A 17,440-nucleotide genomic window follows, 5' to 3' on the forward strand; every position below is an offset into this window, starting at 1 on the left:
TAAACCCGAAATCAGACGCCATTTACACGAAACCACGCAATACGCCTCCGACTAAAGCAGTCGCTACAGTTCAATTAGCGGGTGTTACTCTGCGGCGTTCAAGTAGGTAGCGCCACACCTGCCGCAGTAAGAGCGGTCGTGGTGAGCCGCCATGAACACACCGCGTCCGCAGGTGCTCGAGGGGCACTCCTTGAGGAGCCTGACGACCTTGTCGCCCTCGACCTTGTAGTACTTGAGCACGGCGAGCTTGACCTTCTTCTTCTTGTGCTTGATCTTCTTGGGGGTGGTGTACTGCTTCTTCTTGCGCTTCTTACCACCACCGCTGATGTCGATGTGCTGCACGAGGTCGATGGTGTTGTCTTCACCGATGAGCTCAGCGATGGGTGTGGCATCCTGGGCCTCGATGATGCCGACCCAGAGGGACTGAGTGCAGTTCCTCAAGTTGTAAATCTCGGCGATCTTGCTCTTGAGTTCGGCGACGGTCTCGAGGCCATTGACGTCGAAAACGGCAGTGCTGCCGTTAAAAAGCTTGATAAAAACCTGAGCGCCCGCCATGGTGGGTTAGCTTAGGTGGCTCAATTCGGGCTTGCTTTAGTGCTCCTGAGCAAACCCAAAGTTGAGCTTGAAATGTAGGGCACAGCGGCGGAGTTTAGCGTGGCTTAGCTCTCGTCGCCGTATGGACCCCTTCTCCTATGTCGGGTGTTGAGTCTGTGTAGCGTGTCGTCGGAAATGGAGCTTACGAGCTTCCCATTTAAACCCCGGCGGCTATAAAAATGCCCGTTTATATATTTATGGGTCGCGTGGATCGCGCTTAGGCCGGAAGGTAGTCGACGTCGATTGTCGGGTGGGCCGCGTGACCGGCACATCTCCCCCCCTCCCCTATAGATGGCAGTCTAGTTCATCGCTATCGCTTCATCGCGAACCCGCGCAGCTTTAATTTAGCGCAGATAGCGAAACTTTATACGATGAGCGTGGTGGATTTCGCAATAGAGCTTGTCTTCACCGTTAAGTGGAGGCGTTTTTTTATCTCGCGACGCTCAACCTCAATCCGCAGCAATATCACCCTAATTAACAGGCAGTGAGCGTTTAGTGCTCATATTTACTACGCGGTCAATCACACGTTAAGGTTCCTGCTAAAAAGCTGCGTTTGTAGAGCGGCTCTTAAGCCCTCACACACTTGGCGGCGGAAGCTCAATCGCCTTACAGTTACACTGTTAAAAATATATCCCTATAACAAGGCGGCGCCGTTAACTTTAAAAGGGCGTAGATCTTCTTTCTGGTTTTGGTGGTGTGTAGCCGCTCGGGACCTTACCTCTTATGACAGAACCCGCTCGTGACATCATTTCGCAGACTTCTTTCGCGGAAGTCCACATGAGGGCATTACTTGGTTAATATGTAAACTATTGAGGCGTCTTTCGCACTTTCTTCTCCTCCATTAATCCCAAATTGCAAAGCGCCTTCCGGTCACGATGACGGACTACTGGGTATCGACCAAGAAGCATTACTGCGAGGTATGCAAGTGCTGGATATCGGGTACAACACTGGTGAGCTGCTGGTTGCGTCGTATTTTGACACCGTCGCAGAATATTAAGAACCATGAATCCAGCGCCCGGCATATCTCGTCGCTTCGCAATAAGATGATCGAGTCTCACCGCAGAGACGTGGCTAGGAAAGAACAGGAAGCGTTTGAAGCGGCCGAAATCGCTCGCCTAAACAGCGTCACGATGGACGGGCCTAGCATCGTCGAGCCCGTTGGTGATTCGGGCTTTGTAGGCAGTTCATTCTCCACGCATAACCGCCTTCTGCGCCCACCTGTGGACAAAGAGAAGGAGCAGATGCAAGTTTTGGATACCATTTCGCGTGTCTTGTCCGGGGCGCCGCCCGACGAGCCGGATCACAATCGCAACACCAGTATGTCATGGTTACTATAGTGTCAACGCATGCTGCAGCGTGGATGGCGTTCATCGACCCGGAAGACGGGACACTGACGTATTACAACAACTTTACGGGCTTGAAAACCAAGAATCGGCCTCGGGACTTCGACGGCGTACTTCCAACCGCTGCGAGCTCCCTTACGTCAAGTATGTAAAATGTGAACTCCTCCACACATTTCGCAGATTGGACGCTCAAGTTCGACCCTACTAAGGGGGCCAAGTATTATCACAATCTGGCCACAGGTGAGATTAGGTGGCTGGAGGCACCGAGGCCAAGCGCTGCCCCGGCGCCACCGCCAAGGAAGGCAGAAAGCAGTAGCGTTCCGCCATCAATCCCCATAAAAATGGAACCTGATACGTCCGAAACAAGCGCCAATAAGGCGCCATCGCAAATCCGCATAAAGTTGGAGCCAATGGAGTCTCAACCTCCGGAGAGGCCAACGCCCCCTACGCCGGCTGCAGTTCGTATTAAGCCTGAGCCTGAGGACCAATCGCAAGGGGCTGATGCTTATGAACCTAGTCAACGCGCTACGGAAAACCGACCAGAGCTTCCCAAGGAGCAGTACGCCGCACCTCCAATTGGCCAGTGGGAGGTAGTTAAGCCGGAGGAAAGCGTGTTTTCCCACTCTATAGTCTCATTGGACCCTTATATCAACCCTCCAGCGGCGCCAAAAAGAGAACCGGACATTCTGGATGTGATTCGCGATGCAACTTATGAAACGCCTTTGTTGAACGTTGACGACATGCAACTACAGGAGAAGCAGGTGTTCACCAAACACAAGGTGATATGCATCTTTTGATCGTTAAAACATATGCAGGCGGATACATTGGATGCGGAGGTTCCTGTTAAATTCGCAAAAAGGAAGATACCCAAGAAAAAGTGATGTTGGCTCACGCTTTACATGACGTTGGAGGTTGTCCTCCATCCGTCACCTGGGTCACATTTGCAGTTCAAATGAAGTGTAAGCAACCATATTGGTTTAATATTTACAATTATAACCTGAGTGTGGCTGTCTGAAAATTGCCTCCAAGATTCATCTATTGCCTTGCCTTCCTGTTTGGGCGTGTAACTAGACCCATAATAACGGCACCAAACCAATCAAAACCCGGATTCCATACTAGTTATCAATGAATGAAGTTCATATTGTATGCACGTGCGACCTTTCCGTGATTGACAATCAGGGATGACGTCACTGTTGTTCGCTACACATCTGGTCTTCCACCGGTAAAGTGCGAATGTCGTCGTTTACAGCGACACATTCCTGCACATAAGGCGTATGTGTAACCGTATACACAATGGACATTGTGGAAGTCAAGCCTCAGGACGCCCTGCAGGCCGTTCGAAGACGGCCCTTGGAGCGTCGGCCTGTGCACATCCACGAAGGCGTGATTGCACGCCTGGAAACCTGTGAGCGCAAGAAGGACCACATAAGAGGTATGTATGCACGGATTTGTGCCCCAATGCCATTGCTGTGGCGTAACATCTGGCTATGAATTCATTCATAGAAGTATGATATATCCACGTTGGTATTGGATACGGTAGTTGCATTTGCCATCGTGTATGATCCTACGACATGTTGTTACAGGTTCGGGTCTGCAGTATGTGTTGCGCTCCTTGAACAGGCATTGTTCCCAGCTGAGTCCGGACAAGTTGCTTGAAGCCCTTCGGATATTGAGCGAGAATCAGCTCTTTGATCGTCGCACCCTCTACAACTTGTACGACTCCATTGCGCGCAACATCCTGTATTTCACTCCTGCGCAACATCGCAAGCTCCTGACGTACATCGGCACATGCCTGTCTTACACGGTTCACGGGGCCAAATTGCTCTCTGCGGAAGATTGCGCAACAGTGATATCGCAACTGGACAGCTTCCTGCCGCGAAATGCCAAGGATACTCCGAGTGGAGTTGCAGACGCTGTGAGCGACACTAATGAAAGTCATGGACCAGATCAAACGGTGAATGACGATGCTGTTGTGGCCGCAGACGAAGTGGTTGGTGCCGGCTTCAATTACCTGAGCATCGCTGACTTCGATGGCGGCCCGGTGCCTCTTGACGAATTAAATCGGTTGAACCTCGAGATTGTCCGCAAAACAGCCGCCCTTTATGGTGCGAACATCCTGGGAGGCGCCCGTGTAGTGGCGGCTTCGGATTCTGGCGCCATCTTGGGTTCAGCACTGGAGATTATGCTTAAGCTATCCTCCACTCTAGACGTCCACACGAGCACGATTGAAGACTGCGCCCGAAACCTTGCCGATATAGTGAGCCACGTGAATATAGAATCGTTGCAAAGTTTGGGCGACGCACGAGATGCTGCCCTGCGTGATTTGGTACGACATGCACATGGGATTGCCGACGCCCTCTCGATTATGTTGCTGGATGTCTTACCAAAGATAACACGCGCTGTGTCGCTACCCAAATGCGGTATTTCAGATTATCTAACGTCGTCGATGTACTTGAAGCTGGACCTGCTTAGGGGCTCAAGGGAGGTTCGGTCTGCATATGTCGGTGCTGACCCAACATTATTTCGCATGCTCAGCGATGCTTTGCATCACATAACAGCACGGTGCGACAGTGAAGATAAACAGCCGCTCAGCTTAGATGTGCAGCAGTCCATATTCGGCATGAAGCAGTTGGAGTCACAAATGCAGCGGTTATGCGAATTGCTCAATTCACAGAATTTGGACTGTTTCAACGACATCGTAAGGTTGGTAAGACTGTAAATTAACTTTAATTTTGCCGAAGGTTGAACTCGAAGTGCCTGTCGCTGCATAAGGTCCTAAGTGTTTTTGACACCCATGGCCAATTGACACGGCATGACCATGACGGCAACTCCTCCGATCCCCCGTATACTTTGCGGGATTTTGCTTCGCGATGTGTAGAAGAATTCGGGAACCACATAGAGGCTATGGATCCAAGTGTGGTGTCAATGCTGCTGTGTATAATTGCCGATGGCCACGGAAGTCCTCCAGAGCAGCTTGGAGACGAGTTGCGCAACATTTTGCCCGAATGTTTTCGCAACTTGTACGTCAACAGCAAGTCACTTAGTACAGCCAGCATCCTTGACGTAGGTGACTCGGCGTTCGCAAAACATTTCGCATTAGGTGATCGAGCGGTGCTACACCAAAATGGGCTACCTGCATCATTACGGGGCGCGTATTATGCTGAACACGGCGCTGTCACGTTACGTAATCAGCCATGCTGACGCCGTATTGGCGGCGAACCTCCACATGCTGTGCCTCCGCATCCCGTACGACATGGTCGCCTGCGTTCGCAGGAAAAGTTTCATGCGAGTCGTGTCTTATTTGGACGATGTTGGTCTATGTGAACACGGCTCTAGGAAATTTGACCGAGAAGCACAGGAGGTGGAAGGTGAAGAGTATGTAGGCACGGCACAGCACTCGCAGTTGGTTGCTACGCCGCTAAGTGCATCTCAGCATTACAACGGCCGAGGAACGCGGTTCCTACCTGATCGTAGTGCGGGCAGAGTGCGGTGCGTCTACAGCAGCTACAGGAGGTCGTGCGGGAAACCCAAGTACCAGCCAAACCAAGGCGACGAAAAATCGCTTATGCCTCGTCAGCGTGGAACGTCGCACATTTACAAGCTGTGGAAAGCGGTCCAGCCCGATCTGTTGCGCAAGCTTCTGCCGCTTATTCGTTAGCGGCACCTATATATTGGCGCACAGAAGCAACGCATTTCCGGTTTAATCAAGCGTGCTGGGGATTTGCGTTCTGCCATGTTAGGCCATGCGTCTCATCCGAAGACAGGCGTGAATGACGCTCCTATACCCTCCGATAGGGCACATGATACCACGATAACGCCGCGCTGTATATATTTAAGACATCTCTATTAGAAACGTCAGTTTTCCACCTACACATTTGCTGCTGGTTGCAGCTCCAGCGCGTGTAAGGTGTTTGCCCTCCCACGCCCCTCTAGCGCCTAATAACCGCCTCAAACGAATCTGCCGAATATTTCTTTCGCCGAATCGGCAGCGGCGTGGACATGTCACCGTCGCATGGGTCTGATTTCCCATAATCGACTGGGAATCGTGGTGTCACTGTGGCAGTGCGTGTCGCGCCGGTAGGCTTTACGATGCGTCTTCGCCTCGTGGCGTAGCGCCAGGCGGCCTGTATAAGTCGTCGCGTACTAACTCGAGAAGATGACGTGCAATCCGCCGGACTACCTCTCGATCGCTGATCGTAAGTGCTTTACGGAACGGATTAACATGCTTAGGCGATGGGTCAGCTCCAGCTAGCCGGACGCTGCGCAACCAGCTGCTGCGTCCGTTGGAGGGCAGCGAGTTGGGAGCGACGATCCTCAAGCACCAGGAAGTGGCGTCCTTCTTGCGCGGAAAGCAAACCGGCCGCATGGTCGGCGAGGTGTTGGGCATGTGCCCCGCCAAGGAGATAAAGCAGAAGTTGGAGATGAACACGGCGAGTGACCTCGAGCGCATCTGCAGCACGAAGGTTAACCCGCGACTGGCGCTGAAGAGCTTCCAGCGTTCCGACGCAAGCCGCGTGTTCAAGCCGGAGGAGACCCGACCCGCGGTCTGGTGTCGTCGCACCATCTTCAACATCCTGTGCTACTTCGTGGACGCAGACCTGGTGCAGAAGCCCTACTTGATGCCGAAGAAGTTTTCGTACCTGGACGTCTACAACTTCCTGCGTGACCGCCTGCGCAGCATTTGGCAAGACCTCACGGTGCAGCACTGCACCAAGCACCGCGCCTACATCGAGTGTTTCGAGATCAGCATTCGCTTTTTGATTTACTCCAACGAGCAGCTTTGCGAGAATGAGGAATACGACATCGCCCAGAACCGCGGCCTGCTCAACACGTGTCTAGACAAGCTGATGGAGGGCTACGAGGCCGTGCACAAGTACAAGAATGCCCGGAAGTCGAAGCGCCAGATGGAGCAGCAGAGTGGCGCGAACCCGAACTTTGACGAGGTGATGGACATTCTGGTGTACCAGTCTCCGCATGAGGCCGAATTTTGGGGATACCGGCTGCTGCTGCATATCCCCCAGCTTCTGCTTCCTGGCGGCTCCGCAACCTTTTGCGACATCAAACAGCGCATGCCGGAATCACTGCGCGAGTCCCCGGTTGTGGCCTTTGCCGTGGAGGTGTGCCACACGGCTGCGTCGCGCAACCTGTATCGCTACTTCACGCTGCTGCGCCGCGAGGACTGCCCTGCGCTTTACGCGGCGCTGATGAACAGGTTCGCAGCCTGCCTGAGGGTCCAGTTCCTGGAGACCTTGGTTGTGTACAAGGTTGCGAAGAAGGGCGTGAACCCTATGGACATGGAAACTTTCAACTCGATCTTCGGCTTCGACGGCGAACCTGCGGCTAGCGCCGAGAAGCTGTTCAAGAAGTACGATATCACCGTGTACAGCTCCGGCGACAAGCAGTTTTTGGAGTTTGAGGGCGCCAATGCCAACCAGTTGACGTACGACAGCGCGGCGTTGCAGAAGCTGACCAACAAGTTCCAGACGACAAGCTCGGTGGTCGGCTCAAAGCTCGCAAGTTTTGCCTCACGCCAACTTATCTTCGACCCCGATTTTGAGTACCCTGAAGGATTAGGACCAGACACCCCGGGAACGCCGTATGTTGAGGAAATTCCCCCGAAACCCGAGCCACCGGCTGCACCCGTCGAACCTCCGCAGCCGAAGTTCACTTTTGGCAAGTCTAGTTTTGCGGGCTTCCCTCCTGTGAGTGCGCCTATTGGAGGCGGTTTACCAGCCGTTGGTTCAGGTTTCGATCCCCCAGCGACGAGCAAAGTTGCCTTCTCATTCGGGCAGCTGCAGGGTGCCCCGGAATCCAAGCCATTTAGCATCTTCGGATTCGGTGCGCAGGCCTCGGAACCTAAGCCGTTCGCATTCGGACCACCCCCTACCGCGCCAGACCAGAAGATCTTCGGGTTTGGCCCCGGAGCCGCGACCCCTGCAAACAACACTAACCCGTTTGCTTCAAGCTTCCCAACTCCAGGCATGCCTCCACCAGCGCCGTCACAGCCGTTGCTGACCCAGACTGCAGCCACAACCCCTTCCAATGACGTCAAGCCTTTCACATTCGGCGCTACGCCCGAGCCCAAACCAAAATTTACTTTTGGTGCTGCTCCCGCTGCTGCAGAGCAGGCTTCGGACAAGGCTGTACCTGCTCCGCCAGGCAATACCGGTTCTGTCGGAACACCGCCCAAATCTGCACGGCTACGTATGCCGCCATCGAGTGGTATACGCGCATCTACCCTGCCAGCAGAATCGGGCAGCAATGCCAATGCGGTGAGTGGCGACAGCACGTGTGAGCCAGGGGAAAAGTCGTCGAAGAGTGCTTTCGGGCTTCAACCGCCACCATCTGAAGACAAAGCAACGCCGAAACCGTTGTTTTCATTTACGGTCAACAGCTTCTTCGGAAACGAAACGGAGCCCACGCTGTTCAAGCCACCAATCACAGCAGCTGCGGGTAAGGATGCCAACAAAGAGGCCGCTCCAGCAGCGGCGACCCCAGGAGTGATCGATGAAGTAAAGGCGTTGTTTGGTATTACGGACCCCAAACCTGCGTTCCCCAACCTCTTCGGCAAGCAGACCACGGATGCGGCTGCTCCGCAGTTGCCATTATTCGGCAACATCCAGCCAACTCCGACTGCCGATCCTCCTAGCGCTGCGAACGTCCCGCAGCCGTCGGCTCCAAGTGAGGAGGTAGAAAGTCACGAATCAGCCCAGAGTGAGGATGAACCCGAGGATATTTACTCGTTGGAAAGGGTCATAGAAGCCTATGAAAATGCGAAGGCAGTCAAGCGAGTAAAGCTAATACGACCCAAGCTCCCTGGTGACGTTAACTCCATGCGTATAGAAGGTGCCGTGCAGATGTCTGCAGATAAGCGTCTGCTGCATCATCTTCGGGACCTGGTGGGATCACTGGTGGACCGTACAGTGACTGGCGCGATGTTAGACCGACGCTTGCACAACCAGTTCGACGACCCGATCGCTTTGTGTGGGTTAGATGAGCCTGCGAGAAAGCGTTACCGGCGTTCGGTCAGGTCCCCGTCGTCTGATGCCAACGTGAGTCATGTGGATGCCTATGGAGCGTCGCCAACCTCTTCTCGCCGGGATTTGGGAGAGGTCAAAGGATTATCGGCACGGCTAACCCCCGTTGATGGCATTATGAGCGAAGGTGGCGTCAGGGACAGAGCCGCCCATCGATGTGTTGAGGTTCTCTACCTGAATCGGCGCGGCAGCGAGCGTTTCCTGGTTAAAGCTTACATCAAGCACCTGGTTGACCACGGGGTCAGGAGCATCATAAAGCCTTGTTATACCTGTGAGTCGTGCTGGAGTAACAACGGTTACGACATGCGAGACGTTTTAAAGATGCTAGGCTCCTCAACAGTGCAGATAACTAAAGGAGTGTACCGGCTGGCACGGTTCATCGTCAGGCATGCATCCAGAGCCACAGTCAAGGTGGTCAAATATGTTCATAAGCGGCTACGTGATTCCCGAGGTGACGACAGCGAGACCGACGTTCCATACTCCCCGCCACTGATGCATTGCGATGGTGTGGGACATCTCGACCTGGCCGTAGTCACCGAACGTGCATTAAAAGACATGGCTATTTCGACCAGTTCGCGTGCACTTGCCACGGGGAAATATTTGGCGGGCGTATACGGGAGTTCTTCACGTTTGGCGCACAGATTTGCCGACTGCTTCAAGGAATCGTTGAATAGCGATGCTTCGCCACTGGAACTGTTGCTACGCGTGGCCATCAAAAGGTTGGATTTTATCGTTGGGAGCACCACTGCAAACATGCATGACAGTTTGGGCTACCAAGCACCCCTGCACACTTACAGCGTTTGGGGCACGGGCATTTCTTTCCACGTGGCCTTCTTTGACCCCTTGTTGGTACGGAGTGAGTTGTTGGCATCGTCACCTAGCGGGTCGAAAGGTCGCGACCTCACGGCTGAAGGGCCGCTCGGACGGTTAATTGAGGAGTACCACAGTTCCGACTACTGCCTGCGTCTAAAGCAGGATGTGCTGCACATGTCAGGGTTTGAAATTGGTGCCGATCGTTTGTTCCTGGGTGGATGCGCTTCGAGGCGGTTGGCGATGCAGTGCTGTTCTGCCAGCCCGCTGCAAACACGGAAGGATAGCGACCCCGAAAAGACTGCATTGCCATTAACGGTAGCGGTGTCTTTGAACTTGCGCGATGATGGCTTCGGCATACAAAGGGAGGTTCGGTTTACGCCATGCTCAAGAGAACATACTGTGTCGTCTCTGTCTCACGGTCTCCAAACGAGCGGACCTCATGACGGCGATGTAAACGGTGCTACTGTGGCTGTGGATTACCGTCTTTGCCACCGTTTTGAAGTGATTCATCCGGACGATCCGAGGTACCATAATACGGTGTCAATTGCTCTGTATGCCCACTCGTGTCCCGTATACATCGGCAAGGAGGGGCTGCTGCACGAGCTGTTCACATGCGCAGTAATGCCAGATCTGCCAACGGTTGCCGTCGGCGCTTCTGGTATAGACTCCTACGGCGTCCTGTCAACGCTGATGCATGCCAGCGGGCCCGAAATCGGGGGGCAGTACCGCACGTGCGTGGTGTGCTACCGTCTGTCCGTTTCCACTCTGGACCTGCTGACCTTGTACGAGTACTTCAACACGAGCCTGCCAAACACGGTGAGCGTGTGTGGTTGTGCTGAGAAGAACCGAGAGACATGCGCGACGAGGCTTGAGCAGGTTCTGTCGTCGGTGGAGGAACAGATGTTGGCCGAGGTCATCAGGTACGCGTCCAGCGTTGGCGTGCCTGTTGACGCCAGCTTGATGCGCACGCGCATTGTGTTCGCATGTGTTGGTTTCGAGCAGCATTACGACGAGCAAAGCGCTTCCAAGGCCATCTGTCCTAAGTGTAGGGAGCCGGATACCCCCAGAGGTCGGGAAGCCACAAGTCAAGACAACATTGCATTACCCAACCACGGAAACGAAGTGTCTAATAATACGGGTTTCCAATCGGTAATACGTATTCCTCGCATGACGTACCCCGAGGGATTCCGAAGAGGCCTCGAAATGGCCGCTGATGCGACTGTAAAATCGCAAGCAGTGTTTGTGCTTCAGAACCCGTTCGCAATCCCGGATATTCACACATTCCTCTTGCGGCTTTTGAAGTCGTCGCAGTCGGGTGCCGAAGGCCTGTCTACGGATCTTCCAGGAATGCTAACGGCGTGCCTCGATCGCACAATATCGCACGTTACATCGCATTTCGCCGTGAGCCACTGGGATGTCAACACAAGCGCCGTTATTCAGCAGGATGTCGAAATACCTGCTGAATTCGGTATAGATGCTGAGCCGCTTTCGAGGTACTCCAAGGAATCGTATATGCTGCTGCTGCGCGCCTTGCAGATGGCGGCCACGGCCAGCTCCGGAGCCTCCCGTAAGAACGTTAAAGCGAGTATGGCGGCTGCAGAACCGGACAACCCCGACGCCCTCATCTCGAGAGTGCTGGACAAGGTCATAGTGCGCACGTATCACGTGCCGTATTCCATTGGCCTTTATATGGATACCGTCGGTAGCAAGCATTCAGCTTAGTGCCATCGTGGCAAACGTAGTTGCAATGTTCTCTTAAAGAATACATTTGCGGGCTTTATGAAGCTTGTTTGGCACGGTGAACGCGCCATGCGAATTCTATATGCGTGTTTGGAGTTCGTATGGGCCGTGACGGCACCGACCGGAGCACCGTTTACAGCCGGAGTGAGCGCACTGCTCGATACGCGGTATACGAGCCACATACGGCGTCGGTGAATGCACTAATTGGTTCTATGGAACCAAATACACGCCAAAACGAAGGCCAGGGGTTCGCTACGTAGACTCAACAGTAACCTCGGCAGTCTTTCACACCGATGGGTTGGTTGGCCGTGGCACACACACACTCTCACAGCGAGTCGCATTTGGTTCAGAAACGTGTCTTTTCTTGAGCTCCGTCCAATTTCGCGGCGGGCGTAGTGTGCTGATGCTCCGCGTCCGACGCCGCGCCACCGTCTGACGTATGTGGCGTGTTCAATGTGTATGCTAATGATTAATTTGTAAGAAACTCCCTAGTTCGTGATGGAGTTTCCCGGGGCCGGAGATACGTCGGCGCCGAAGTCCGCGGCCAACAGCGGTTCTCTGGACGAGGTATGCGCACAATTCCACATTTTAAATGCCGCAGGTCAAACGCATACGTTGCGAGCTGAGCCTGAAGCTGCTGCGCGGCCTGGATTTGTACGTGGAAGAGATTCTTCACCAGACTCCCTTCGTAACAGCCTACGTGCTAAGTGACAACAAACAGTAGGTGTATTACGCGGCCTGTACATCGTCCGCAGATGGGAACGCAGTGGAGTTGAGGGGTTTTTGTACCTGCTGAAGCGCAGCAATGAGCCGCGCCACAGCCTAATCGTGGTAAACCGCAAATCGGAGCGCCATCTCATGGAGTTCATCACACCCGAATTCCAGATAACGCGTGAAAACAACTACATCTTCTACCGCGCGCTGTCTATGCAAACGGTAGGCGTGCGATGCCGCGTCAGTTAACGAGTATGCAGCGCACTATGCAGAACACCCGCAGCCTCTGGTTCTATGACGAGAAGGAGTGCGTCAAGACATTCGAGAAGATCCTTGCAGTGGCAGTCAACCGTGAGCCCGTGCCCGGTTTCAGCAAAAATGCGAAGCCGGACACGGTGCCTCCTACGGCGGCAGTGACGGCAAACAGCCCCCCTGTGGCTGCGAGCACCCTCAACGCCCACGCCGAACCGACCGTATGTTCATGGTATACGATGACATCATACCCTCCAGCAGGTGTATCCGACGCCAGACACGGATAAGATGAGGGCTATGGGTGGATTTAATAATGCAGGAACGCTGTATCAGCAAAGGGCTAATGTGTCAGGGGCGCCTTCGGGCCCCGCAGCCTCGGCGCCCATGCCCCCTGCGCCAATGGCGAGCACCGGAAGTAACCTGCCGCCTGTCGCTGCCACGGAGCCAACGAGCAAAGATCCTCAGAGGTTCGTGAACATGCTGAAGCCGCTGATACGCGGTGGGAACCAATCGCCTGCGGGCTATACGCCGCGGACTTCCGTCATGCCCCCTGTACACTTCCCATCGCCGGCGTTCGCCCCGCAGTTCCAGCCGCGCGAACAGCAGCCCATGGCGCTTCCCACCGGCAGCATGCCGATCACCGTGACCTACGAAATGCTGTGCGCCGCGTGTGCCGAGACGATGCAGAGTGAGGACTTCCTGAAGTTGCTGTGGCGGCGTCTGACCGAAAAGGCCGCCCGCTACAACGGCTGAGCCGCGCAATGTCACTTGCAGTTGTTTAATTTTTAATGTCATGTCTGTAGTTCAATCGCCCTTGCTGCGGCAGCTGCGAGGTCGCCTCTCGCAGGCCCTTGCCTCGGAGAGCAGCAGACAGGGTAAGTGTCGTAGCCTGGGCCTAGTATTGACTGATACATTCACTTCAATGCGATGTGTATGCGTCAGTGTTACCGACTTTGGGTTATTTGCCATACACATCGCTCTGCAGTCTTCATGGTCGGCCCGGAAGGCCGTGGCAAGACAACGCTGCTGAAGGAGCTTATGAAACAGGGGCAAATCCCAGGCCCGTATGACTTACGTTACGCATACTACGACTTCGGCGCAAATGCGAACCACAACTTCCAGGTAGGAGCTGCCAGCAATGCGCATTCCATAGGCTGCGCAGGTCATGGTGACGCAATGGTCATCTTCTCTGATATCGCAAAACCCGCTTGTCGGCAAGATCGAGCACGACGAATGCTCTAAGGTCTTCGATGCGGTCAATGGCGACATACCCGAGCTGCAAGGCCACATTCGATCCTTCTTGAAGCGCATATGTACGTTTTGGCTTATCGTGTACATTATTCTCCAGTGTCCTTAAAGCGCCTTGACAAGCGCGTAGCCGCTACCGTACAAGGGATTGTAAACTCGAAATCTGAGGTTAGCAGGTCAACGGTGAACATGACATCCTGCAGATCACCGGTGCCACGTGGCACGACACCTGTCTTCTGCTCCTGAAGCATGCACCAGCCACGCTCGGTATCCACAACGTTTCCGCGGTCGGGAGCACCGAGCCGTTCTTCTACGGACTATATGCCGTCGGCATCATCGCAGAGAAGGCGGAGATAGAATCGCGAGGCGAGGCTAACCCGAGCTCGTTGCTCACTGGCACCTGGGTAGGAAAAGGTTGTGTGCCTTTAATATCTCGACAGGCCACGAAGTATCTGCTCAAAGCGTGCTCAGCATTATCGCAACTTCACAGATCTAGGCTGGTGTTGTGCTTTGATGGCGTACACCATCTCACAAGGTCGCCATTCTTGAACGACCGTGGAGGCAGATTCCTCCACCAGCTGCTGTCCGGTATGCAGGCCAACAATCTGCACTCCGTGCTCATTTCTGACGACTGCGTGTCCACCATGCCACTGGTTGATGAGCGGTTGTCGGCCAAGTTGGACGACGTGTCCATGCAGCCCAACGAGCCACCGTCGGCTGAGGCAACCGTCGACCGGTCGTCTCTCGTGTGGTTGGATGTCCCGGAGTTGGAGCCTACTGTCGCTCGCGCGGCACTCAAGCAGGGCATTTGGAACTGCGATCGCGTGGTTAAAGCGCTGATGAAAGTTAGTGGCGGCAACATGAAGTTGCTGAGTAATCTCGTACGGTCATACCGTGAGATGGAGCTGTCGCTGGACCTGCCCGCGGTACACCAGATTCTGGCCGGTTCTGTAAGTCCTGTGGACGACGAGTATTTCCCTCTCAAAGGAACCGTGGAAGAGCAGGCCCGGTACCTGCAGGAGGAGCGCTGCAAAATGTTCGTGCGCAACGTCCACAACGCCGCGTTGGCGACCGAAGTGGGACAGTTCGAGAACTTGATGAACCGCTTCCTCAGCCTGCCTGCGATGGAGGCAGTACGCCACCGGTTGAATAACAATGTGCATTTCTGGGTGACGGTGTCGGAAACCGTTCGCTACCTGCTAAGCAAGCCGATGCTCCAGCTGCGCCCCGGGGCGACCATTGACAACAAGGTGGTGCTTTCGCTTATATCTACAGGCATATTGCACCTCAACGTCCAGCATCGCACTCTCGAGTTCAAGGACTCTTTGACGCGGTTCCTCATAGAGGCGTTCATCGACAACGAGTACGGTGGGTGTATGGGAGTCCCTTTTATGTAATGAGTGCAACAGAGTCGCTATCGTGGATTGAGCAGATCGAGTACAAGGCCAACTACCTGCTGAACCAGCGCACCATATATGGCGAGACTGACCGCTTCTTATTATGAAGGCCGGGGCCGCACATGCAGATTACGGCTGTTGCTCAGCTGGTTCATGCTAGAGCAAACGTGGAAGAGCAAGTTCACAAACAAACGTAGCAACATTCTAGCTTTTAATGGCAGACGTTCATGTATAACGTCAGATTTTTGTATGATCCGATGTTGCCAAACACGCCTCAGATGGCGCTCCTTGCGCGGGGTGAGAGGTATGTCGTGCCAGTTATTGCACCCACAGCTTGCGATTCACGATTCTTTAGTTTCTGAGGTCTCTTCCCGCATTTGCGATCCGTGTATTGACCAGTCCGGCGCGATGTCGATTTCCTCCCTGAAACGCATGACCGTAAGTTCAGATGGCAAACCTCGGGTACAAGAGTTCCGCAATCCACCACTCCGCGTATAAGAAAATGATTATGGCGATTAGCAACCCCCCTGTGGCCGGATGGAACATATGGCAGCGGGTAACCTACTGAATATGGTGTCGATTTCCCAGTATATGCTGATGACGTCAATCACGGGACGCCGGGGTTCCCGCACCACATTTTCGTAGACACGCGAAACCTCGCCGGCGACTCTGGCCCAGGAGTACATCTGTCTCACCCTGCTGTGCAGTTTCTGCCGGTCCACGGACGGCAGCATCTCGATGGCATCATCAATACGATTGGCGATGCTTTCCGGCGAGTAGTTGGCCAGCAGCACCATGTCGTGCGGCAGGATCTCGTGCACCCCTCCCACGTTTGTGGACACGCACAAAAGCCCGGACGAAACTGCTTCTAGAATGGCAATGCAGAACGACTCGCTCTTCGATGTGTTGAGGAAAATGTCACCCCGTTTGAGCACGGCGTTGACCTTGTAGTTTGGCACAGCGCCTAGGAGGGTGACCCTTTTATGCAGGTACAGCTTGTCGACGCACTCCACGATGCTCGCGTAGAGCGGGCCGTCCCCACCGATGATGAAGTCGACGTTCTCATGGCGCTTGCAGACGATGGGTATGACGTCGGTCAGCAGCTCAGTGCCCTTCTTGAGGGTGAGGCGGCTGACCACCACGATTATGATACGCCCGTCATTTCTACTAGTTTCACTGGGCAGGAATATGTCCGGGTCCTGCGGGGATTTCGGTTCGCATTCCCAATATACTCACGATGGCGTTGCCGATGACGGATGCGGCGGTTGGGTCCATCTGCGTTCGCAAAACCAGGTTTTCCTTGTGCGTGGTCGAGACGCATATGGTGTGATTGAGCACCACGGCCTGGTGCTTCAGGTACTGCATGTGAGTCATGCGCCGGCGGTGTCTAACTCACATCCGTAGTCGTGATGGGCCCAAGGTCGGTGAAGCTGAATAGGCTGTGGTCCGTGAAGACGGTTTTGAGCCCCATGATGTATGCCACGTGCACGAATTCGCTGGCGTAGCGCGAGGTGGTCTGTGAAGTGGTGAGGAAATGACACGTTTGGGGGGATGGTGACCCAGCGAAAGTCACACCTACGCATGGTGATTAAAACCATACCTGGTGAACGTGCACGATGTCAACCTGCTCTCTGATGTAGATGTTGCGCGCAAGCAGGAAGGTGTCGAAGAATCCGGGCATCCCACATGGCTTGATGTAGAAGATGGTGGGTATGTGGTACACCTTCATGCCATTGGACAGGTACCTCACGCCTCGCCGATCGCCAAAGTGCCTCGTAACCATTACCACGCGGTATCCTGCACGGGATTTGCCACTATAGAGATGTCAGCTCACCTAGCTCAATCAGCCCCGTTGACAATGCGCAGATGTGCGTTTCGATACCGCCTATGTCGGGGTAGAAGAACTCGGAAACCATGAGGATGGTACGCCGACGTCTCGGCTTAAGTGGCGTCGAACCCGCGCCATCATCAGCTTCTGCGGGATCCGTCGGCTTGGGTGGATCCTTCGCTCTTTTTCGAGCCATGGAGTCACCGACTTTGCGATTCCGCTGCAATAGTGGTTTGCAGCGCCTGCCAAACGCGTGCAGCGATGTTGATCACATCTCGAGCCCCCTATTGTCCTCCCATTTCACAAAACCCCGAGATTCCATGCCTTGCGCCGTCTCGACGTGATACTGGTAGACAGGCCGCAGTGCATTACACATGTAGGAAGCAGGCGCGTATTGCGGTCGTACCATTCCTCAATGTGCAGGGATATTAAATGTTAATAATTAACAAAGTGGCACCGTGCCGTGCCACTCAT

At 54.3% G+C, this 17,440-nt stretch overlaps 7 protein-coding genes across 7 annotated transcripts; 5 read left to right on the forward strand and 2 right to left on the reverse strand.

Moving 5' to 3' along the window:
• Positions 1-84: 84 nt before the first annotated feature.
• Positions 85-555, reverse strand: BBBOND_0311890 (ribosomal protein S27a family protein, putative; the record flags this gene model as incomplete). Its single annotated transcript, XM_012914018.1, has 1 exon — positions 85-555. The coding sequence occupies one exon, from the start codon at positions 553-555 to the stop codon at positions 85-87; it is 471 nt and encodes a 156-aa protein (XP_012769472.1).
• A 914-nt stretch (positions 556-1,469) lies between these two features.
• BBBOND_0311900 (hypothetical protein, conserved) lies at positions 1,470-2,734 on the forward strand (the record flags this gene model as incomplete). Its single annotated transcript, XM_012914019.1, has 4 exons — positions 1,470-1,544; positions 1,584-1,911; positions 1,950-2,081; positions 2,118-2,734. The coding sequence occupies 4 exons, from the start codon at positions 1,470-1,472 to the stop codon at positions 2,732-2,734; spliced, it is 1,152 nt and encodes a 383-aa protein (XP_012769473.1).
• Positions 2,735-3,230: 496 nt separating this feature from the next.
• On the forward strand, positions 3,231-5,595 carry BBBOND_0311910 (hypothetical protein, conserved; the record flags this gene model as incomplete). Its single annotated transcript, XM_012914020.1, has 5 exons — positions 3,231-3,369; positions 3,521-4,640; positions 4,679-5,000; positions 5,038-5,316; positions 5,371-5,595. 5 exons carry the CDS (start codon positions 3,231-3,233, stop codon positions 5,593-5,595), a joined length of 2,085 nt encoding a protein of 694 aa, XP_012769474.1.
• Positions 5,596-6,093: 498 nt separating this feature from the next.
• Positions 6,094-11,509, forward strand: BBBOND_0311920 (SAC3/GANP family protein, putative; the record flags this gene model as incomplete). Its single annotated transcript, XM_012914021.1, has 2 exons — positions 6,094-6,133; positions 6,168-11,509. The coding sequence occupies 2 exons, from the start codon at positions 6,094-6,096 to the stop codon at positions 11,507-11,509; spliced, it is 5,382 nt and encodes a 1,793-aa protein (XP_012769475.1).
• A 516-nt stretch (positions 11,510-12,025) lies between these two features.
• On the forward strand, positions 12,026-13,246 carry BBBOND_0311930 (Dcp1-like decapping family protein, putative; the record flags this gene model as incomplete). The annotated part of the gene is made up of 5 exons (XM_012914022.1): positions 12,026-12,094; positions 12,129-12,247; positions 12,283-12,463; positions 12,502-12,714; positions 12,755-13,246. 5 exons carry the CDS (start codon positions 12,026-12,028, stop codon positions 13,244-13,246), a joined length of 1,074 nt encoding a protein of 357 aa, XP_012769476.1.
• A 237-nt stretch (positions 13,247-13,483) lies between these two features.
• Positions 13,484-15,245, forward strand: BBBOND_0311940 (hypothetical protein, conserved; the record flags this gene model as incomplete). Its single annotated transcript, XM_012914023.1, has 5 exons — positions 13,484-13,615; positions 13,656-13,748; positions 13,918-14,145; positions 14,182-15,109; positions 15,151-15,245. 5 exons carry the CDS (start codon positions 13,484-13,486, stop codon positions 15,243-15,245), a joined length of 1,476 nt encoding a protein of 491 aa, XP_012769477.1.
• A 234-nt stretch (positions 15,246-15,479) lies between these two features.
• On the reverse strand, positions 15,480-17,162 carry BBBOND_0311950 (glycosyl transferase, group 1 family protein, putative; the record flags this gene model as incomplete). Its single annotated transcript, XM_012914024.1, has 7 exons — positions 15,480-15,561; positions 15,596-15,665; positions 15,704-16,337; positions 16,375-16,497; positions 16,535-16,654; positions 16,739-16,935; positions 16,973-17,162. The coding sequence occupies 7 exons, from the start codon at positions 17,160-17,162 to the stop codon at positions 15,480-15,482; spliced, it is 1,416 nt and encodes a 471-aa protein (XP_012769478.1).
• Between the last annotated feature and the right edge of the window lie 278 nt (positions 17,163-17,440).

This window comes from Babesia bigemina, assembly GCF_000981445.1.
Source record: "Babesia bigemina genome assembly Bbig001, chromosome : III".
Taxonomy (NCBI): Eukaryota; Apicomplexa; class Aconoidasida; order Piroplasmida; family Babesiidae; genus Babesia; species Babesia bigemina.